We start from the raw sequence: 24,352 nt of genomic DNA, 5'->3' as shown, positions 1-24,352 counted from the left end.
AAACTAACGACATATGGGGCATTTCGGTAAATTTTTTTAATAAAATCATATACGATATTGCTCCGTATATAGCAGTAATTTTTAACAAGAGTTTGGACACGGGTTCATTTCCTAACTTGTTAAAATGTAGTAAAGTTTTTCCACTTTTTAAAACTGGAAACAGAAGCGATCCCGGTAATTATAGGCCTATTTCAATACTCCCATCCTTAAGTAAAATTTTCGAAAAAATTATTTTAAATCAACTTCTCGTCCATTTCGGTACAAATGCTATTTTTCATGGTGAGCAATTCGGTTTTAGAAGAGGTCGCTCGACAACTGATGCGGGAATTGCGCTTCTGAAACATATTTACGATGCTTGGGAGAAATCACAGAACGCTATTGGAGTATTCTGTGATTTATCTAAAGCATTCGATTGTGTAGAACACGAAACGCTTCTTTATAAGCTCAAATATTACGGTGTTAAAGGTAAAGCTCTTGATCTCATCGCTTCATATTTAAGTCAAAGAATCCAGCAAGTTTTCATTAATGGAATAAAGTCTTCTGGATCTACGTTAAAAATGGGAGTTCCACAAGGTTCAATTTTGGGTCCCTTTCTATTCCTAGTATATATAAATGATCTTCCTTTCTATGTTAAGGGTATTTGTGATATAGTGTTGTTTGCTGACGATACTTCGCTGATTTTTAAGGTTGACAGGAAAAAAAATGACTATGACGATGTGAACGGTGCATTATCACAGATACACAATTGGTTTACAGTAAATAATTTAGTTTTGAATGCTCAAAAAACAAAATGTGTAGTTTTTACCCTACCTAATGTTAGCAAGCAAAATTATAATATAGCTTTAAATGGTGACCGTCTTGAAGTAGCTGATACTACGGTGTTTTTAGGAATAGAATTGGATTCCAGACTTCAGTGGACTTCTCATTTATCATCCCTAACAGGAAGACTCAGCTCCGCAACATACGCGGTTAGAAAAGTTAGACAACTAACTGATATTGATACCGCTCGTTTAGTTTATTTTGGTTATTTTCACAGTATTATGTCATATGGCATATTACTTTGGGGTAACGCTGCAGATATTGAATCTGTCTTTATTTTACAAAAGAGAGCAATTCGGTTTATTTATAATCTTGGAGCTAGAGACTCTCTTCGGGATGTTTTTAACAGAGTAGGAATACTTACTGTTGCGTCGCAATATATTTACAACAATATCATGTATATTCACAGTAACATTGATCACTTTGATAAAATCAGTGATAATCATTGTATATGCACTAGAAGTAAGGATAAACTTATAACGCCAAGTTTCCGACTCCGCAAAGTCAATAGATCCTTCTTGGGGCAAGGTATCCGTTTCTATAATAAAATTCCGCAGAAATTTTTAACTTTGCCGTTTAGTAAATTCAAATCGTTTGTTAAAAATACATTGGTAGAAAAAGCATACTATTCGATACAAGATTTTGTAGATGATAAAAAAGCGTGGAGTTAATACCTGTTGACTTCCAAGCAGGATACATTAATTGAAATAATTGTATTTAATTAACATGACGTTGTATTTTTTAAATGTTAAAAAAGAGTAACTACTGAGTTTCTTGCCGGTTCTTCTCGGTAGAATCTACTTTCCGAACCGGTGGTAGCTTCACTTAATTGTAAAATGACGATTCAAAAGTGCTTATAAAAGCCTACTTGAATAAAGTTTATTTTGATTTGATTTGATTTGATTTGAATACTCAACTGAACAACAAGTCATCATAAAGAACCCCGCTGCTAGCAGACAAAAATTAGCTAACAAGTATACCCATGACACAGTACTTGCTGACTTGCCTATTCATATCTACGTTTCCAAGAAGAAAAGTCCCATAGCCAAATCTAGACTTAAACGAGTAACTAAGACTAAGAAATTGTTACAGGACTCGACTGGTACTGACCTTACTAACTCTTCAGCTGACGTTGGCTCTGGACATAAAACTTGAACACCTAGGAAATGGACCAGGACTCCCCCCTTTTTATCTTGGAAATGCCAAACTCATAACCCACTATCATTCCTTTATTCAATACATAGAACAAATGAGTTCGAATTTCATCTTGATTCAATTGATTCACAATTAAACCATTTAGAACTACTCTGGATAAAGCTATTTACGCTCTTTATGAATTACAAATTGATTATATATCTAACAGATTAACTAAAATACGGTCTCAGATTAAAAGTTTGGAACCCCATCGAATTAAACGAGGCTTAATTAATGGTATTGGCTCTATTATCAAAAGTAGAACTGGTAACCTGGATCAAACAGATGCTGAAAAGTATAATATTGCGTTAGAAATCTTAGAAAGTAACAATGAAAAGTTAGTATCCGAATTTAATGACCATATTAGTTTAAATAAAGAATGGATGATGAAACATAATTCACTCTTTACGAATATCGTACAGAAACAAGTTAAGATTAATAGCACATTAGAGTTACTGTTAGAACATGACGCCTACGCAAACAATACTCTGATTAAATTTGCAAAGTTTGCCCAATTATTGATAATTATTAGTAAGAATACGGAAGACCTAATGTTAGAATTAAGTAGATTAGCTGTCGAAACGCTTGGCCCTTGGAGTAGTGGTGCAAAAAGCTTCATCAAAAGTATAACACCTCGCCTCATTGCCTCCACTGGTGACAGGAGGGCTGGTTCGTTTTTTGCCCAGAGGATCGGAATTGTGATTCAACGGGGAAATGCTGCTAGCATTCTTGCCACCATTCCACGCGGTCAAGATTTATACAGTAACTAGTTTTAGTTCATATTTGTATATATATATTTAAGCATTTAATGTTGTTAATTCTTTAGTAGATTAGAAGATATATTAGCGTTTGTACGTGCATCGAGCACCCATCATAGCATGTTAAGTACTAGTGGTTTAGAAGATATTTTAGATAAACTAAGACACATTTATAACTCCAAAAAGTTAATAGAGGCAGATCTTAGAGATTATTATAGTATTATCAGACCCGGTTATTATTATGTAGGAAAGCGAATAGTAATAATTTTTAAATTCCCGATTGTTTCTCCTAGACAATTCAAATTATTTAGACTCTCAATTGTTCCTAACAAAGACCAATATACCTTTATCCCACCATATCCTTTCATAGCAACTGATGGTAAAGCTTTCATTTACATGGAGGCTGAATGCCCGAAGTTTAATCAGCAATATCTCTGCGAGGAAAACATCCGACATCAGACCCGAGAAAAGTTAGAGTGCGTCCAGACCCTCATCACCAGTCAATCTATGGATAGATCCTGCCGGCCCGTTAAAATTACGCTAGTCGAAGAAACAATGGAACAACTAGATGATCAGTACTACACTCTTATCTTCCCACGCCCAATGAAGGTTGAGTTAGAATGCAGCAGCCATGAATTTACTACCCTATTCGGAAGTTATCTAGCCACGATTCCGCAGACGTGTTCACTACACACTGACGAATTCACCATTTCTAATATTCAAAATAAACTCAAATGACAGCCGCTGAAATTAACCGAAATTCCAGAACATTATACAACTACAAAGAACATTACAATCCCTCACCTGAAACTGAAAAATATAAATACACCGGGGCTACGCAGCATTGAAGACAGGGTCCTAAATGATCAACCTACAAAACTAGATCACCTCCATGGAAGTATATATCATACAACTTTTTCATTCTACATACTTTTGTTCAGCGCACTGGCACTTAGTATTGCCATACTCACTAAGCGGTACATTCACCATGTAACAAGGAATGAATCGGTAAAAAAAGATAACGGGACTCATAACAACCCTGCTGAAGAGCCTGTGCAAGCCAGGAACGAGACATCGGTGCCAGCGACATTTGCACTCAACGCTTTCAAATAGTCGCTGATCTACGGGGGGAGGTGTTATGTATGCGACCACCCTATGGTGGTACATTGGGACATCGCGTTCTCCGAGACCACCGACGACGGCCCGGTACCAGCAACCCTTGCGCAACACCACACCGGCCAACAACGGACCACACCGATCTTAACTTAAGTTCTGTGTCTCTTAGAATTAAGTAAAGTATTAACATTAATAATATTATAATATAAATAATATAATAATTAGCTCTCAGATCATTCTGTGTTACAACCTCAACACATGAAGTAGTCTAATTAAATTAAGTTAGTATTAAATTTGTGAATTAAAATAAATTCACTTTCAAAGTACATTCGGGTTTTTTTAAGTCCTTCGGCTGCGAACGACGTAATTATCTTCATAATAATCTTGTCTTTTTGTTATTTTTAACTATTTCTTCCATATGAGTCTGTTCTAAGTAGTCAAAGAGATATAAGACAAAAGAGGTTTTAATAAAAATGAAATTTTTCATAAAAAGCACTTTTGAATCTTCAGTACAGTTACAGTACAGAATTAAATTTAAAGCTACTACCTGCCCAGAGGGTGCAAGATATTCAGTAATTCCTCTTTTCCACCATGTCCCACCATTTCAAAAGGTGAAATTGAATTTATTTACTATCAGCAATGATGTCAGTAAAACAAAAATCAAAGTACACGACCAAAGTACACGATTTCCAAAGACGAGAACAATATTTCGTCTATCGTTCTCAGTTTTGGTCTCTCCTTGCTCCTCAAAAATTATATTACAGAATAGGAAACATGTGACTCGTATTTTGAAAATAAAAGGAAAATATTTGGTGATCTTTTTGTGTCATAAATAACAAATGCTAAAAATTTATATCATGGAAACGCCTGTCCTTAATTTTTAATGATCATAAAATTCTTAAGAAAAAAATTTAATGATCAAGCTACTAGAATCGTTACTATTCCTTATTGGTCAACTAAAGCTTGGGTCATTAAATTCATTGAGATCATCCCTTTCATTAATTTTAGACAAGTAGTTAAGCAACAATAATTATGTTTCAAGTTTCCTGAAGAAATTGTATAATTGGACATATATTTCGGATACATGAAAATTTGTGCAATCCTTACTTATTTCTCAAATTTCTCGGCCAACATTATCCAAATTAATCATTAAATTTGAATACAGGAAAACACGTGTTCAGACTTCGTCACTTTTCAACCGACTGCAAAAAGGAGGAGGTTATCAATTTATGTTTGTTACCTCCTAACTTTTCACTGGGTGAACCGATTTTGGCATTTTTTTTTGTTCGAAAGGTAGTGCTCTCATTTTAATTTTTTTATTTGCATTATGTATATGCGCGAAAAATAGGTAAATAACTCAAAATTGTGCTAACCGATTTTGATCATTCTTTTTTTATTATAAAGGATATACTTCAACGGTAGTTTGGTGAACATTTTGTAAAGTTCTGAGCATAGGGTCCATGATAAAGTAACGGAAAGGAAGGGAACGGAACAATTCTGAGGAGCACGTTAGTGATACTCGGCTGAATCTTTTACTTATAGGTATTTAGATATTTGAGTCACCTTCTGTAACGTGGTTATGTTCATGTAATTGTCATAGTCTCTACAGTATATCTATCAAAAACAATACGAGAATACTTTAAGAAATATGTTTTTTACAAATTACCTTTTATTCGATAAATAATATATTGGGTCAATCAAGGGGCTCGTATCGCTTCTTTCTTTTGATTGTTGAGGCGCGTACCCGTGGCTGACACCGGCTCCAAATATAATAACTACGTTACATAATCGTGAATCGACTTTAAAGTAGGTTAATATTTTTTACTTCATTAGATATTAGATTAACAACGCTATGACTTTATATACGCCTGAGTATTTTTAGAAAAGATTACGATTAATAAAAATTTGCATCCAATTTTTTTTAAGGTTACAAATATATAAAAAAACAAAATTTGAAATGTTAACCGTACAACGCAACAAGAGTGGCAGGGAGAGTGATAGGATATACATTAAAAATCATCACGTATTTGGTCCCTGTTGCCCATATACGAGTATATTGGCGCTATAAGAAATATTAAAGATGCTGACTTCACTTTTCTCTTACCTTAAAGTTGATTTTAAGCTATTTAATTACAATATATAAATATTTTATAACTTTATGAAAATGTGTTATGCGTAAAAAGACACTTCGTCCTTTCAAATTATTGTAAATCTTGATTTTATATGATACTCAAAAACTATGACTACAGTTACCAAAAAATAAAAGAGCAAAAGAGCGATTAATTAGGTATTGTCTGCCCCGCACATCTATTCTATGAAACTAGCTACTACGACTTGAGAACCTTCAACAAAAGCCTTATACTTTATACCATCCTTAAAGTAATTGTCAGTCCGTTCACACTGTGCTTCCACTTCCTATGGTCAATAAGTCAGAAAGTGTCATAGAAAATAGTATTACCAAAACCATTCCCAGAAATGTGTCACTACAGATAGTAATGGTCCAAATATCCTAGGGGATACAATGTCTGACATAGCCTGTAATATAAAACATGTACGTACTCGGACAAGATAGGCCAGGGCATGGGATCATTATTAAGTAATAATTTGAAGCAAAAAGTAAATAACACTTGTAGTCCAGGGATACCATACATAGAAATGATAAACAAACGAACTAATATAAGGAAAATTCTAATATTATAATTTTCTATGGAGACAGTTTATCTGTTAGCAAAAAAGATGTCTTACAATCAATGAACATACTTCTTGAAATAAATAAACATTATAAATGTAAATTTCTACTATGTGCTTTCCCATATTCCAATTTACCAACGGAAGCACAAAATAAATACATTTATAATTATTTAAAATCAATTTTTACATAGCATGATATGTATTCATAGTGACGTTTTTATTAATTTTGACATAAATACATTTATATTTAACTTTAAGCTGACAAGAAATACAATGTACCTGCCACTTAAATATAAACGACATATAGCTAAATTGTTAGTTTATAATATATTTGATCCTATTATAGATACTACAACTAAAAAAAAGATTATACCCTTGATTAGTAGTTGTGCTACTAACAATAATAAATTAATCCATCCTACGTGACATTGACGAAATAATCTGTGCCCTGCCGGCACAACTGAAAGCCATTAAACTAAGAATTGAATAATAAATAAAAAAATAGATAATAAGATAATGGATTAGCACTGTAAATATATTATTAGTATTGTACATCAGAATATATACAGAGCTAATCCAGCAAAGATAACGAACTATTTTTAAAGTATGAAAATACTACCACCTAGTATTAACAATTATAAATTGTCAAGTGCGTTATTTAGAAAAGCAACTAAACATGAAGATCATTAATATACACAAAACAGAATATTAACTGTAAAGAACGAAAAGACATTGTGGATCTTTCCATAGAGAGCACTGAGCACTGCGTATACCGACCTCCACAATCGGATTTTAACCTTTTTGAATGTGTGATGGAGGACGCCCCTAAGCGAGTCTGTACTGGGCGAAAAAATATCGTTATTTGTGGAGATTTTAACATTGAAATTTTAGTTCAGTCTTCCATAAGTACTAGGTTCATAAATTTATTTCAATCTTTTAATCTAAATTACATATTTTGTGAACCTACAAGAATATCAGCGACTTCCGCAACCTTTATAGATAACGTGTTTTGTAATTGTGAGGCCGTTAATAAGGAAATCTTATCAAACCTTACATCAGACCACTTTAGTCCTATGGTGTCAATAGGTATAAAAAAAAATCAAATGAAACGAAGAGTCACTTGTAGGCCGATTACTGTAAAAGGTTTAATCAACTTCAAAAATGCTTTACCTTCCAAAATTGAATCTTACCTCAAATAATCCCAAGTCTTTATATAATTCTCTTTTACAATTGATAAAGAATTCAATAACATATTTTAGTTAAAAACTTTTTATCAGGACAATGAAATACAGTTCTCAGACTGCGTCACTACCGGTATCTATTTAAGTCGAAATAAATTATATGATCTATATGAACTCAAGAAATATAATAGTGATTGTAAATTTACCAATTTTGTCAAAAAATATTCCAAATTTTTTAAACAAGTTTGTCAAGCAGCTCGGTCGTTGCATATTAAAAATAAAATGTTAAAATATAAAAATAAAACCTTGTAAAAATAAAATGAAAACTACTTGGAATAAGTTCGGAGACAGGTTGAAGTTTGATGCAGGGTAACTGCCCTGGAATGTTGTTATGGGTTAATGCAGCAGGTGTTGAAGTTGTTTTTATTCTGCAGAAAAGAGCTATCCGAACAATTTACAATATTAGCTCTAGGACATCATTACGCGAGAAATTTAAAGAAATCGGTATATTAACGGCTGCTTCACAATATATTTATGATAATATAATGTTTATACAAAAGAATATAAAAAATTATATACATACTATTAATATAAGAACAAAATTGGAACCCCTAGTTTCCTTTTGCATACGGTAAAGAGAAAGTTATTGGTCATTGGCATAGGCATATTTTAAAATTTTAAAAAGATTGTTAAGACTAAATTAATAAAAAAATCGTAGTATTCATAAAAAGAGTACTTTTTGGAAACGCCTGGAGTTAGGCACGGGTTCCATGATAGGACACTAATTACTGAAAGTAACAGCATTGTAAATTTGTTTATATGAAAGGAGCAACTATGCGAGTTTCTTGCCGTTTCTTCTCGCTAGAAGATGCTTTTCGAAACGGTGGTAGTATTTAATTATTGACGATTCAAAAACGCTTAATTGTGAAGTTTACTTGAATAAAATTGATTTGATTTAAAGGCCGGTAAAGTCCCATGGTGTTACAGATGCCCATGGGCGTTGGTAGTCACTTTCCATTAGTAGAGCCTTTGACATTATACGAGTATAATAAAAAAATGGGTTGATTTCAATTCTCTTACATTGATTTAATTAGCAGAGTAATATGACATGGTGTGAACGGTGTAATTTATATCATTTTGCTTCGTATATATCAAACCCAAAAATAATATAGAAACTGAAAGATCTTAAAGGGTAATTAATATAATATTAATTAATACAGATACAGAAATAGAAACATTTGTGTATTGACTCGTATTTGAAAATATTTGGTGATCTTTTTGTGTTTCTCATAAATAATAAATGCTTAAAATTTAAATCGTGGAACACTTTGCCTTTATTTTGAATAACTATGAAATTCTTTAAAAAAATATTATTGATCAAGCTACTAGAATCGTTACGATACCCTTTTGGTCAAGTAAAGGTTGTTCATTAAATTCATTGAGATCATTCCTTTCATTAATTTTAGAGTTACTTAAGCAGTTAAGCAATAATATAATTATTATTGCTTAACTGCTTGTCAAGTTGTTTCAAGCTTCTTGAAGGAATTGTATAATAGGATATATACTGGGCCAAAATTATCTAAATTAATCATTAAATTTGAATACAGGAAAACGCGTGTTCAGACTTCGTCACTTATAGACGTTGATAACGTATCATTCAGTGAAATTGGTGCTTTAATTCCCAATATTATTAAAACCTCAGTTCTTAAATAATCAAATTCAATATTAACTAAGCCAATATTGTATTAAAAGTTAGTAGAGTTATTAGAGTCTAGTTGTCGTGCAAAGGTCACAGAAGTATGGATTAAAATTATAGTCTAAGAAAATTATCCTTACAACTAAAACGTATGCTAGCTCTATCTTAGATATCTATTAGTCTTTGGATAAAATATGCAATGAAGGAAAGCCTTGATATAAATAAGTTAACAGTACGCGGCTGCTCTTCTATTCAAAAGGGGGCGTTTCAGTTGCTGTAATTAAAAAATGTCCCGCTAGCAGACGGGTAGTTCTTTGTGTTTTGGAAAGTTTTTTAGATATTTAAGTACAGGAAGAATGGGCCTTTGTAAATCCAGTGTTCAATTTTTAGTTAAATTTAATATTATTTTACAATTATCATAAGATTTTTTATATTGGATAATTAAATATTTTCCTTGAATTTTCACCCTTTGATTTTCTATGTTGAAAGCTAATAGATTTTGCCAACTACTAAAGATCTACATATATGGTAAATTAAATCACAAGGATGTTACATCCAAAGATACTTAAGGTTCCTTTCGTTTTATCCTTTAAATATTTCGTTCACGTCAATACAGCGAAATTACAGGTTATTTAAATAATGACACTACACTAAAGTACTCTACTGTTATAGAAACCCATATCTACCATGTCTCCTACGTATCATCATATTTTGGGATTCCTCAGATCAAGATAACTTCTTTGGCGAACTATTTTCTGAAATTATATTTTATAATAAAAAGCAGCAAATTCAATTAAGTTAAATATCAGATAATTATAATTTTAAAATAAAATCAAAATAAACTTTATTCAAGTGGGCTTTTACAAGCACTTACGAATCGTCATTTTACAATTAAGTGAAGCTACTACGGTTCGGAAAGTAGATTCTACCGAGAAGAACCGGCAAGAAACTCAGTAGTTACTCTTTTTCAACATTTAAAAAATATAAAGTCAAGTTGTCTTAGATTTTCGCGATTATTGCACTTTGGTAGACGGATAGTCTACCCGTGTCCACGAACGCTGTAAAGTGCTCAAAACGTCGAGATAATAAAAATAATTAATATACGCGATTTAAATCCGTTAAAACTAGTTTTATTTCAATAAAGTCAAGTTAATTAAATACAATTATTTAAATTAATATATCCTGCTATTTAACTAACACATCTATGACTAGACCAGTGGACATATCGAAGAGATCAGATAACAAGATCCTGAAAGTGTTATTTAATTTAATCTTCTTTTGTTCTGTTACTGTAATGAATCGCCTCATTATAAAACCTCGATAGGTAAATTAAAATAAATACCTTGTGCCCTTACCGGAAATTGAGCTATGTCCGTATCAAATTTTATCAAAATCGGATCAGCGGTTGAAGCTTAAAGAGGTATACAGTGGTTTTTACGCATTTAGAATATTTGTGTAGATAGAATGGATTAGGGATTACATTTATTGTTAGATTATAATTATCAATATGATCCGTTAAAATATTCCTTTGATATATCTATTTTCAGTCGATATTAAATTTAAATTTAACCGAAAGCCGCTCGATATCGTATCGATTGTGTCTGATCGAAATATAAAGCAAATTTGATCCGTCTGAACAAGATAGATGATAAGAATGATAATTTGGATATCCTATCGTATAGCAACAAAATATGATTCAAGTCAGGTTTACGAGCCCAGATGGCACCACTAAATTTTCCTGTGCATAATTTGTCTTAATAATTCATATCGTGCTCGGCGGTAAAGGAAAACATCGTTAGGAAACTTGCATGTGTCTAACTTCATAGACATACTGCCACGTGTGTTTTCCACCAACAAACATTGGAACAGCGTGTGGAATATGTTATAAACCTTCTTCTCAAAGGGAGAGGAGGCCTTAGCCCAGCAGTGGGAAATTGATAGGCTGAAGTTTAAACTATTCTTATTTTATGATGTTTTCGCGTCCCATTAAGACTGTTTTATCGATCGACAAATATTGATCAAGTGTTATAAAACGTTGTGGTTCCGTTATTAGCTTACTTTTTACTATACATTTAACTTCATTGAAACACATGAAAAGTTTTGAGTAGGTACAGATTTTTTGTTATGTTATTTAATGTCTAGACTCTTAAACATATTTCTGTATTGTAATTAAAAAATAGGCTAAAAATAATTAAACCCACTGTTTCTAGAATTAACAGTTTTCTCGATTTAAATCACATTACAAAAGTAGCATTCTACCATGTAAATACAATAAAACATTCATTTGTATTTTAATGTATCTATCTAACCAGTAACCTGATGTAACATTGTACAAGCATCTATTATTTACAGTCTTCCTGTTCAAATTTTACTTTGAAGCAGTAAAACGTCTTAATATTTTGGGATAGCACTTGAATCTTTGGCGTCTTCTGTTATATGTATTTTTTCAATATTTGTACAATTATTCTACCGCTAAACAACAGTACGCAGTATTGTTGTGTGCCGGTTTGAAGGGTGAGTGAGCCAGTGTAACTACAGGCACAAGGGACATATCATCTTAGTTCCCAAGGTTGGTGGCGCATTGACGATGTAAGAAATAGTTAATATTTCTTACAGCGTCATTGTCTGTGGGTGACGGTGACCGCTTACCATCAGGTGGCCCATAAGCTCGTCCGCCAAGCTATTCCATAAAAAAAATTAAATTCATTAAATTAAGAAAAGCATATGTCATTGCGTCATTGCAAAATTATGTCGATCAAAAACATTTACATCTCTCAAAGTGATCAAGCTAAGTTGTTCCGGGTATAGTAGTATTCAACGTTGTTACTCCTTCACTTCATCTACAGATTATATATAAGTAATTAATTATAAAATCACAACTATTTTAATATTTGTATTTGGCCTAGTAGGGGGGCATTTCTAATAAGTTATAGTTACACAATTGCAATCAAATCGGCAATGAATCATAATCCATGGATCCATCTTATGATAATTATTATCTACGTGTGTAAACTAAATCTTTGTGTTTATTGAATCCTTATAAATATTCATAAATAACTTATAGGAATCATCCACACCTGACACGTACTATCTATTTAATACCCCCTGTATTAGATTTCAAGTGGTATTTTCAAATTTCACAATAAAGGCTTAAAGTATTTAGATATTATTTTGACTACTGTTTCTTGTACTTTAATAATAATATATTATACATGATGTTCATATTTAATTTTGTAGTACTAAATATTAATATTAATTTAATAATTTCCTTTACTGGTTTTCTGTTAATCATCACAAATAATGACACATTCACTGCAATATTATAATTTAAAAGTGTTTCATACATTATCAGTGTTCCTAGCATCAACGAAGCTAATAGATGGTATAGAGAATTGTGTCCAAATGTAATTGAGAGGAGTGAAATGGTGAGCGTTGCTTACTAACTTTCGATACTCGTTGTCTCTTTCAGGACCAGTATGAATTACAAAGCTGTGCTAATTCTTCAAGCACGAAGTAACACATGATGATTACTAAAGAAACATATTTGAATAATATTAAATTAAAAAAAAGAGCAAACATTTATTCCAACTGTAAGAAACAAAATATAAGGTGAAATATAAAAAACCAAAACAGCCTTTATAATAAAGATTTAGCTTTAATCATCGAAGATAACAAAATGTTTGTATAAAAACATAAGCTAAGATCGGAAATCCCTCATAAAGATCGATACAAAGAATCGAATTACAATGGTTCTCATCTGGCTACTAAGTCTCGCCCTCGTAGGTAAGTTCGACACCGGTCATCTACAGGTACATCATGAATTCGAATTTCGAAAATTGAATGAGATTCTTTAACGTATAACATATTTCTATTTCGACCATCAGGTGCAGCATCAGCTGACTCTTTGATAACATACCCTTCCATCGTGCAAGTGGAGACTATCCAGCAGTCGGCCTTCTGGGAGCAGACTTGCGCCGCAAGCATCCTCAACTCCAGATACGTGCTCTCTGCTGCCTCTTGTTTCTCTGCATCGTGAGTGCTTCAGTGCTTAATCTAAGAATAAAGTAAAGCATCATTAGGTATCAACTAAATTTTTCCGTATTGTTTATATTTTCAGGCCATCTTCACACCGTATCCGCGCCGGCGCTAAGTACCTCCACACCGGTGGTGTCATCAACTACGTCGACAGAATTATCAACTACCCCAGAGACAATTTCACCGCCCAGTTTCACGATATCTCCGTAGTGAGACTGGCGTCCGTTATCACGTACAGCCATCTCATACAACGGGCTGCTATTCCGGCGCCGCAAACAGTTATCTCCAATGGAATAGTATTGGCGCAAGGAGGCTGGGGTCGTGGCAATGTGAGTTGATTTCTGAATATTAATTCCCTGTACTTGAATGAAATAACTAATTATTCGACTGGGTATGTAAATACGTTGTTTTTCTTATTACAGGCCTCACACACTCTCACCATTTCCTACGTCAGAACGGTCAGTGGCAGTCACTGCGGCATCAATCTGCCGACCAACCAGACAAATTTCAACTCCACATCTAACGTCCTCTGCGGAACTGTTACTGAAGGCCCCAACTTCCACAACGCTGACGGCGGTAGTCCTTGGTTCTTCGGCAATGTCACGGTGGCCGTCGTTTCCGAACCCAACAACATGAATAGCTCTTGGTCCAGTGTTGCGGCTACCCCGATCAGTTATTTCACCAACTGGATCATCAGGACTGCTGTATAACGTGAAACAAATGATTAAATAAAAACACCTTTATATGTATATGGACCAAAAAATGAATTTGATTGAATTTTGTAAATTTTATTACTCTTTCATAATTTACTTTTATTTGTTTTAAGAAATATTTAAGCATAGAAATTATATTTCTGACCTAATCTTTGTTCAAATCTAAACATTATAATATTTCTATGTGTGACCTCTGTGGTAATATATTTACACGTATTTTAATGGGTAAGCCACTCCGAGGTTCCGGGTTTGATTCCCGGCCGAGTCGATGTAGAAAAAGTTCATAAGTTTTCTATGTTATCATTATTTCCGTCGTTATTTCTGATTTTCTATAACACAAGTACTTTAGCTACTTACTTGGTGGTAGAGCTTTGTGCAAGCCCGTCTGGGTAGGTACCACCCACTCATCAGTTATTCTACCGCCAAATAACAGTACTCAGTATTGTTGTGTTCCGGTTTGAAGGGTGAGTGAGCCAGTGTAACTACAGGCACAAGGGACATAACATCTTAGTTCCCAAGGTTGGTGGCACATTAACGATGGAAGGAATAGTTAATATTTCTTACAGCGTTATTGTCTGTAGGTGATGGTGACCACTTACCATCAGGTGGCCCATATGCTCGTCCGCCAATCTATACCATAAAAAAAACATCGGGATCAGAGTGATCTATGTGGTGTTGTCGCTTATTTATTTATTTTTTCTAGATATTTGCTGCCATTTCGAATTATCCACATATTTGAAAATTATAACATATTTTTTTAATGAATACTCAATACTAATTCTGTTAACTAACTAAAATAATTATATATAATTATATCCACCGGTAGCCCAGAATCTGAAGTCACATGGCTTAAGACTTCAATGCCAAATAGACAAATATCAGAACGTGGATTTCACTAATCCAAGTTTTGTAATCCTAAAAACACTGTGACACTAAAAGAATCAGGATTAAAAAAAACATTTTCGTACATTTAAAGTTATCTCGTAGCAAAGAATTTATCACTTCAACTGATACTGCAGATCACATACATTCATACATAAAATAATAAATAAATAAATATGAGACAAAATCACATACATTACTCTGATCCCAATGTAAGTAGCTAAAGCACTTGAGTTATGAAAATCAGAAGTAACGACGGTACCACAAACACCCAGACCCAAGACAACTTAGAAAACTAATACTAATCTACATCGACTCGGCCGGGAATCGAACCCGGGATCTCAGAGTGGCGTTCCCATGAAAACCGGTGTACTCACTACTCGACCACTGAGGTTGTTGAATATTTTTGGACTTTCGCTTGCTATCAGTCAGTCAAGAGATAATTTCGTTTAAATTACGTTCCATTGCATACGTATATATTAGTAGGAAACTATAGTAAGTTTTGTCAGTGATATAATTTTTACGACCAAAAATGTGATTAAATCAAAATATAGATTCATTGGTAGCTTTGGTACCGCACAGACGGAGGTACTTTGACAAATCAAAAACGAGGTGTTATTAATTTACCTATCCTCTATTTTATCTGTGAATGACTGGTGCTGACATTACTAGATTTTAGTAATGCCTTCAACACCGTGGACCTTGATATCCTTCTTGCTATTCTTGGTTCTCTTAAAATATCTCCACAAGTAATTGATTTGTTTCATTCTTACCTGCGTGGGCGTCGGCAGGGTGTAGGAGTTAACGTTTATTTCTCCAATGGTCTCCTATAACTGCTGGCGTGCCGTAGGGTGGCGTGTTATCTCCTCTCTTCGTTTTCAATATCTATTATTTTATCTCCTCTCATGTTACATCTCTCTATCACTTGTATGTAGATGATGATCAAATATACTCACTGAGTAAAGTTTCGGATTCAGTTAAAACTGTTCATTCAGTAAATGACAATTTAGATAAAATTGCTAAATGGTCGAAATCTTTTGGATTAAAGGTAAACCCTACAAAAAGTCAAGTTCTGACCATCGGAATTTCTAAATTAATATCGCGCATTTCGTTTTCTGACTTACCAACTGTAAGCTTGGATGGTGTTGATATACCGTTTAGTACAAATTGTTAAAATTAGGGGTTATTTTTAAGCAACGTTTATCGTGGGAACCACAGGTAAGTAACATAAGTAGAAAAATATTTTCAACTTTAGGGTCGCTCCGAAGGTTGCGAAACTTTCTACCTATTTCCACCAAAATTTCGCTTGCACAGAGGCTCCATTACCAATTCTCGATTATGCTGACACATGCTTTGTTGACTTAAAAGAGGAGCAACTAAACAAGCTTGAGCGTCTTCAAAATCTTTGCATTCGTTTCTTACTTGATCTTCGTAAATATGACATATCCGACTTTCGCAAAAAGCTCAAGTGGCTCCCAATTCGCTATCGCATGAATACTCGTATTCTCCATCTATTTTACTCAATACTTTTGCATCTTTCAACTCCGCTCTATTTAAAGGAGAATTTTAAATTTTTACGTTCTACTCATAATTCTACTCTTCGCACAGTAGATAATTTACTTTTAAAGATCCCTCCTCATTCGACCTCCTTCTAAACAAATTCCTTTACTGTTCAGGCTATTCGTCTGTGGAACTCTTTACTGTTGAAGTAGGACAGATGTGCACAATAATTTGCATCATTTAAACCTATCTTGAGACAATACTATCTTGCACTTTAATTGCTGTACTTAATTAATTTTTTTTTCGCGAGACATTAATTTAGTTTTTTTATATATTTTATATCTAGATAAGTACATATATGTATGTATTTTCCTTATCAGTTATGGTACATTATTTTATATTTAAATTTATTAATATTTCACTGTATTTATTTATTATGATTATATCTGTTTTGTACACTCCTACCTCTTTCTATATCTGTTTCTCTACTCTACTTTAAGGTTGCCTGGAAGATATTAGTGATAAGTCCGCCTCTTTCTGAATCGTGTTTAAATTATTTATTTATTGGTGTACAATAAAGGGTAATTTGATTTGATTTAAATTTTATTATCACCGTTTCTTTAAAAAGATACCGTGGAGCAACTGTTAGTATACCTTTTATATATAGGTACAAACTAGTAGTCGCCCGTGGCTTCGCTCGCGTTTTAGGATGTTGGTTGTCATGTATTAGGCAAAAAAGTAGCCTATATCCTTTTGGAGTTCAAGTTTGCTTCACACCAAATTTCATCAAATTCGGGTCATTGGTTTGGTCGTGAAATAACGACAGACAGACAGAGTTACTTTCACATTTATAATATTAGCATAGATTGATATGTTTTATTTAAAATATCCGGAAGGGAGTTTCGAGCTGAAAGATTATAAATAGATAAAAACAAAGTAATCACTTGCAACCGTTTGATTAGCTCTTCGCTCGTTAGATTATTTCAGATAAAGAAAGCATCGACCAATCAGATTTCAGATTCAAAATGACGTGTAATTTGTTAATCATGAACATCATAAACAGTAATAAAAATGTAATGGCATTAATACGCACTATGAATAAATAATTATGCTTTATTTTTAGGACTATAAAGTACAAAATTGAATTAAACTACAAAATAGCCATATTTTATTATTAATCCCAAGTTTTAAAGCAAAAATTTCCAGCTACTGAAGAAAGTAAGCTAGGTAACTGTATTATCGTCATTATCCAAGATGTCTTAAGAGAAAATTACTGCTTGCTAATTATATGAACTTCGAATTAAAAATCTCTTTTTAACATAGAAACACAACATTTGATTTATTATCAGTCAAAAATTTACAACCGATTCGGAATTAAACCGGAAAGTTTTCTCTGAACGTACTGAAGCCAAAAATGAAGGTATGAAATGATAATATTTAAATAGGTGTAGAAATATTTTTTGACCAAAACGCGTACATCAAGTTTTGCGGCATTTGTAGATACTGTGATTTGTATGACTAGGGTTAACCCATCCAAAATATAAGGTATAATAAGAACGACAAAGAACTTCGACAAAGTAAATTCTGATAATATTTATACGTCCCTTTTTTCGTTGAGCTTCATGTAATAAGTTTTTTTGACACTGTTTTTTGTACCAACTAATGCAGCATAATACAGGATGCATTTCTTACCCAATAAATTATAAGTAATTTCCTTTTATGAAAAGGTGATAATTAGACGTCGTCATTTTAATTATTAAAAAGGCAATACTACCCAGCTACAAAAACACTAAGTGTCAGCTTTGTTATCATTCTGAGAACGGTTTCAATCGATGAAAAACTGATGGTTCAGTTAATCATCGTTTCGATAATTACTCGCTATTTCGACGTTATTTGATCAACAATGTATATTAACATCTTAAAATATTAGTGTATTATGTACTTTTTCAGGAGAAAAGTTTTAAAGGTAAAAATAATAAATTGTTAGCATATAACACTTTTATTATTTAATAAAATCTTCAATGTGTAAAAGAACGATTCCGTTACATATTACACAGCTGTTCTGACGATCCAGTTGGTGAAATAAGCGATAGGGGTCGCGACAATGCTAGACCACGAGCTGTTTCCGTAGTTGAGTCCAGAAACGACGCCCACTGTGACGTTGCCGAAGAACCAGGGACTGCCGCCGTCGGCGTTGGAGACGTTGTACCCATGTGTGTAAGTTCCGCAGAGGATGTTAGACGTGGAGTTGAAATTTGTCTGGTTGGTCGGCAGATTGATGCCGCAGTTACTGCCACTGACCGTCCTTACGTAATAAACGCTGAGAGTGAGTGAGGACTGCAACAAGGAGAACAACGTATTCACATACCCAATCGAATAATTAATGATTTGATACAAGTACACACAGAAGATTAATATTCAATAATCAACTCACATTGCCACCACCCCAACCTCCTTGCGCCAAAACTAATCCATTGGAGATAACTGTTTGTGGCGCCGGAATAGCAGCTCGCTGTATAAGATGGCTGTAAGTGATAACGGACGCCAGTCTCACTACGGAGATATCGTGAAACTGGGCGGTGAAGTTGTCTCTGGGGTAGTTGATATTTCTGTCGACGTAGTTGATGACACCACCGGTGTAGAGGTTCCTAGTGCCGGCGCGGATACGGTGTGAAGATGGACTGAAAATATGTGCAATACAGAAAAATATATGTAGGTGATAGCTAACATCGATTTAATTTATTCTTAAATTAAGCACTGGAGTACTCACGATGCAGAGAAACAAGAGGCAGCAGAGAGCACGTATCTGGAGTTGAGGATGCTCGCAGCGCAAGTCTGTTGCCAGAAGGCCCACGGCTGGATAGTCTCCACTTGCACGATGGAAGGGTACCTTTCCAAATAATCAGCCGATGCTGCGCCTGATGGTCGAAATAGTTTTATTGAATTATATTCATGAATACTCTTCTTACACGTTACAGAATATAACATTAATCACTTTCCGAAATTAAAAATCGTTGATATTAATATGGGAGAACTTACCGACGAGGGCGAGACTCAATAACCAGATGAGAGCCATGTTAATTCACGTCTTTCCTTCGAATGATCCACTTCAAGCTTTCCTTATATTTATATAACATATCACAATCATTTTAATCTCCAATAATTACCACAACATAGTATATCTCTAACTTTATCAATACATTATTGAGGATAAACAACCAGATTACAGATTCTTAGTAACTGCTACTGCCTTTTTAATAGATAATACATATATAAATTTTAATTGAATAGTTTTATTTATGTTAATCTATACATGTTTTTATTTTATTTTTTTCTCTTATTTTAAAGGGGCAGTCTCACTGAAGATCCTAAGTTTGGTAAAAGGTACCTAATGGTAAAGTAGATTAAAAGTATAGGTCACCTATGATTTTTTGTACAAGGATCAATTTTCTTGGGGCACGGCAGTGCCCCAGCCAAGTCTCGAGCAAAACGGGCACGGCTGTACCATCTTTTCTCGAAGCGATTCGCAGCTGTTTCGCCCCCTCTATATCTTCGACGTGGACAAAGCTAGGACTTTAGGTTTTCGGTGAATAATAGTAGGCATTAGAACAAGCTTAAGTTAGAAATTACATGCCAATTGAATTATCGTAGTGTTATTCGGAGAACTTAAGTTAGCCGGATTAGATAGTAGATTTATTATTGTTAATAGGCTCTTCATTTTTTACATGTGGTCAAGCATACGTGGCTCTTTCAAGAGTGACTAGTTTGGGTGGATTACCTTTAATAAATGTGAATTTTAGTAGTATCAAAGCTCAGGAAACAGCAATAGCTGAATATAATCGACTTCGAAATATATATCGCCTATACTTATCTACCTTAGAAGTACCGAAGCCTCAAAGAAGAAATAAAAGAGATAGAGATAGAGAACGGGTTCTAAGTAAAGCAGAAGCTGAAGTCCTTCTTGGACTTTAAGTATAATATAAAGAAAACTATTGATACAATTACTAAATGTTTATTTATAACTGCAAAATAATTTGAATATGACTTGGCTTTTATGAGATCTCAAAACTTTTTACGATGGAAAGACTGCATCGAGAGACTTGGCATTTTTTTACATTTAATGATTTGGTTGGATAGTTCGTTTTCTATTTCTAGTTTATGGACATGATCTTCCTCCCTATGTTTAAAGTATCTGTGATATTATTTTGTTTGCTTACGATACTTACGTAATATAAATTATAATGATGCCGATATAAAGAGTGCATTATTAGGGAAACGTGATTGAATCTCAACAAGTAATTTATCAATCACACACAATCTTTTAGTTAATAATGCCTTATATTAATCGCGTTTATTTCAACGTAATGGAATAAAAAGTAAGTATTGTTTATGTATATTTTCTCATATTGTTTATCTTATTTATTTAACAATTCACTTTCTGATATATATTCTTGACTAACCCGTACGTATATCGGCTGGACATAAGTCCTTGGCTTAAATCTCATGTCAGACCGTTAAAAGTTGTAAAATGTTTCTATCGATACATTTTCAGGAACTAGAAGTGTACTTTAAGTGCCTTGGAATGCACGTAATGCAGTTGATTGTAGGTCTGAACTATTTATTATGCTATAGGTGGCAAACGAACGGAAGGTTCACCTTACGAAAGGTACCAACGCCCAAGGACATCTGCATGACCGAGAGTTCCGCCCACCAAAGCTCTGTCGAATACAGAGTCATTGTGCGGAGCAGAAAAGTCTTAAAAATCGGGTCGTTGTGGATTTTCGAATATCTAAAAGATGAGATACTGAAGTTATTTTCCAGCCGTGTCAGATTTGCCCATCGTCCCATCAGATGAGATTGACAAATTAGAAAGTGTGTGTACCGCACCCAATTGAGCCCTAAAACATTTACCATGTAGCCTGATTTCCCTTGAGTTTTTCCTTCTTAAGAAATAAAAATGTGTGATATAATCCCGATTGTGATGAAGCTGTAGTGTAGGTATTCTATTTACGCCGGCGAAGACACTGGATCAGAAACCGTAGTTCTATTTACGTAGAACCTTATTCTTGAGAGCGAAGTCAGAGAACAGCTGGCACATGCATGTAAATTTGCATGACAAGCACAATTTTATCGATAAGATAATTAGAATATGAAGATTCAGCGTAAAACGTAAACATAATAGGTTTATTATCAATGTTCTGAATATGAGCGATATCAGGAAGAGATTTAAAAATGGATTTCACGTGATATTAGCTTATTGTGTTTATTCTGAGAAGGTTTTAACTATCAATATTGAATAATAATAAACAGATGTTTACAATTTCTTATCATTATTACGTGTAAAACTTGTTGTAGATAGATAACATCTAAGATATCTAAGTGTGGTGACAAAATCGAAATACAACCTATTTTGATTGGACCATCATATTTGAGTTGGGCCTTACAATCGTTTGTAAATCGGCATGCACAAGACATTGAATCAAAATCAAAACCAAAATAAACTTTTTTCAAGTAGGCTTTCACAAGCACTTTTGATCGTCATTTAACAAATTTTTCAACCGACTTCAAAAAGGAGGAGGTTATCAATTCGTCTGTATTTTTTTTTAATGTTTGTTACCTCATAACTTTTCACTGGGTATACCGATTTTGATAATTTTTTGTTTGAACGGTAGTGCTTCCTGTGGGGTCCCATTTTAATCTTATTTTTTTCGATGGTGGTATCCGTATGAAAACGACATAAATCTTAAATTTGCTTTATATATATGCGGGACAAATAGGTGAATAACTGAAAATTACATTAACCAATTTTGATTATTCTTTTTTTATTATAAAATATATACGTCAAGGGTAGTTTCGTGAAAGATTGGTAAGGTTCTGAGCATAGGATCCATGACAAAGTAACGGAACGGAAGGGAACGGAACAATTCTGAGGAGCACGTTAGCGATACTCGGGCGAATCTTTTATTTATAGGTTATTTGGATATTTGAGTTACCTTCCATAATGTGGTTATGTTTATGTAATTATCATAGTCGAATATTATAATCAACTAGCTACCCACCACGGCTTCGCACGGGTGCAATACTGATACTAAATATACTACAGAATTTGTTTATTTCCGACATCACATTGCAAACTTCTAAAATTATCAGTGTTTCTTTACTATATTCTTCATGTATTATGAATCACACTATCTATTAAAAAAAACCGCATGAATATCCGTTGCGTAGTTTTAAAGATATAGGGACAGAGAAAGCGACTTTGTTTTCTACTCTGTAGTGATGGAACTCCTATACGGCTCACAGTTAGGGTGCGATATGGGACAGAATTTCTTACTATCTTTAATCAAATTTTGTGTATGTGATGTGACGACATATATTAGCTCTTTTTCAAAGTTTTTTTGCTGAGGTCGATTACAGCTTTTTCGAGGGATCCTTGTAGTTTATGCCGCATGACGTATTAAAGCCGCATTCTCGAAAGTCTATTTTTGCTTTATTCGCTAGTTTCTGACTCATATAAACGCAACGCTTAATCTATTCATATTATGAAAAATTAGTTAGTCAAAATCAGCTTCACTTAAAATCAAAAAATTAATAAAAATATTAACAAAAAGAAAAACCGACTTCAAACAAATTATTATTATATTAAGTGAAGTTACCACCGGTTTGGAAAGTAGATTCTATCGAGAAGATCCGGCAAGAAATTCAGACTTAGACGAATGTACACATATCACCGGTTCGGAATATATGTTTTACGGTACGGAACTGAGACTGTCATAAACTATCTTAGTGAACTATTACTGTTCTAAATTATATAAATGTCGTAACTAACGGGTCGTTTTTATGGCAAATTCAGGAGGCCACCTGATGGTAAAGTGGTCGCGACCGCCCGTCAATTCTCTCTCTGTTATATTTATTATTAGACTTAAAATAATTTAAGGTCAAAATATTTCAAAAATGAAAGAATAAGGTTTAATATAGGTTAATATTTTACGTTTTAAGGTATAATATATAAAATAAGGTTTAATATTTTACGTTTATATTTTATTTTTAGTGAAGTTTCCAACAATAAATGTTCACCTTTAATATTAATCTTGATGTCATTTAGCAACACACATCAATGAATTGACTATTTTGCAATGCTATGTGCTGTAATGCATAGAATTAAAAATTTGTACAATTAAACAGGTATAGGCTCAAGAAATAAAGAAAATATCTGATTATGTATATTTTATATATTTATTAACGCTAGTCATTTTTATAATGTAGAAATAATGAGTATATTGTACTCTAAAATGTCTTCGTAAACTTTTATTATTATTGCGTAAACTATTTTTAATTCAGGATAAGTTTCGACATGAACCCTTTGAGATATAAATGAAAATAACTTGATGAAGTTTGAGCTCGCTTTGTAGAGTAACAATATGTGCCAGTGGTGAACGACTTAGATTAGACTCTCATTTGATGGAAGAGATTGCAAATTAATGAGTAATACAAAGGTACTCGAAACATTTTTTAAAATAAGGAGGAATAGCTAGATTGAATAAAATGGATTAGACAAAGACAGAATATATGTACCTATTTCTGTAAAGGAGTAAGTTGAGCCACTTGGCGTTTCTACGATTCTCATTTAAAAGACAATCCCATTAGTTAAATACAATTATATACGTACGTAATGTATCCTGCCTGTCAACAGGCTTTTTTATCATCTATAAAATTGAGTATCGAATATAATGGCTTTTTTACCCATGTATTTTTTTACAAACGATT

At 33.4% G+C, this 24,352-nt stretch overlaps 2 protein-coding genes across 2 annotated transcripts; one reads left to right on the top strand and one right to left on the bottom strand.

Annotated features, from left to right (window-relative positions):
- The first annotated feature begins 13,127 nt into the window (after nucleotides 1-13,127).
- On the top strand, nucleotides 13,128-14,222 carry LOC124538900 (achelase-1-like). The gene is made up of 4 exons (XM_047116153.1): nucleotides 13,128-13,238; nucleotides 13,340-13,487; nucleotides 13,573-13,819; nucleotides 13,913-14,222. The coding sequence occupies exons 1-4, from the start codon at nucleotides 13,202-13,204 to the stop codon at nucleotides 14,198-14,200; spliced, it is 720 nt and encodes a 239-aa protein (XP_046972109.1). The 5' UTR covers nucleotides 13,128-13,201; the 3' UTR covers nucleotides 14,201-14,222.
- A 4,343-nt stretch (nucleotides 14,223-18,565) lies between these two features.
- LOC124538964 (trypsin alpha-like) lies at nucleotides 18,566-19,704 on the bottom strand. The gene is made up of 4 exons (XM_047116251.1): nucleotides 19,625-19,704; nucleotides 19,356-19,503; nucleotides 19,020-19,266; nucleotides 18,566-18,922 (listed from the first exon to the last, which is right to left on the bottom strand). The coding sequence occupies exons 1-4, from the start codon at nucleotides 19,659-19,661 to the stop codon at nucleotides 18,635-18,637; spliced, it is 720 nt and encodes a 239-aa protein (XP_046972207.1). The 5' UTR covers nucleotides 19,662-19,704; the 3' UTR covers nucleotides 18,566-18,634.
- Between the last annotated feature and the right edge of the window lie 4,648 nt (nucleotides 19,705-24,352).

The sequence above is a fragment of the Vanessa cardui genome, chromosome 21 (genome assembly GCF_905220365.1).
Source record: "Vanessa cardui chromosome 21, ilVanCard2.1, whole genome shotgun sequence".
Classification (NCBI taxonomy): domain Eukaryota; kingdom Metazoa; phylum Arthropoda; class Insecta; order Lepidoptera; family Nymphalidae; genus Vanessa; species Vanessa cardui.
This window is presented reverse-complemented; position numbering and strand designations above follow the sequence as displayed.

Excerpts from the sequence above, each read along its gene's own strand:
- LOC124538900 (XM_047116153.1), top strand. The coding sequence starts at position 13,202 with ATGGTTCTCATCTGGCTACTAAGTCTCGCCCTCGTAG. Across the intron at positions 13,239-13,339 it reads ACTAAGTCTCGCCCTCGTAG|GTGCAGCATCAGCTGACTCT; the intron begins GTAAGTTCGACA and ends TTCGACCATCAG. Across the intron at positions 13,488-13,572 it reads GCCTCTTGTTTCTCTGCATC|GCCATCTTCACACCGTATCC; the intron begins GTGAGTGCTTCA and ends TTATATTTTCAG.
- LOC124538964 (XM_047116251.1), bottom strand. The coding sequence starts at position 19,661 with ATGGCTCTCATCTGGTTATTGAGTCTCGCCCTCGTCG. Across the intron at positions 19,267-19,355 it reads GCCTCTTGTTTCTCTGCATC|TCCATCTTCACACCGTATCC; the intron begins GTGAGTACTCCA and ends ACATATTTTCAG. Across the intron at positions 18,923-19,019 it reads GAGGTTGGGGTGGTGGCAAT|TCCTCACTCACTCTCAGCGT; the intron begins GTGAGTTGATTA and ends TCCTTGTTGCAG.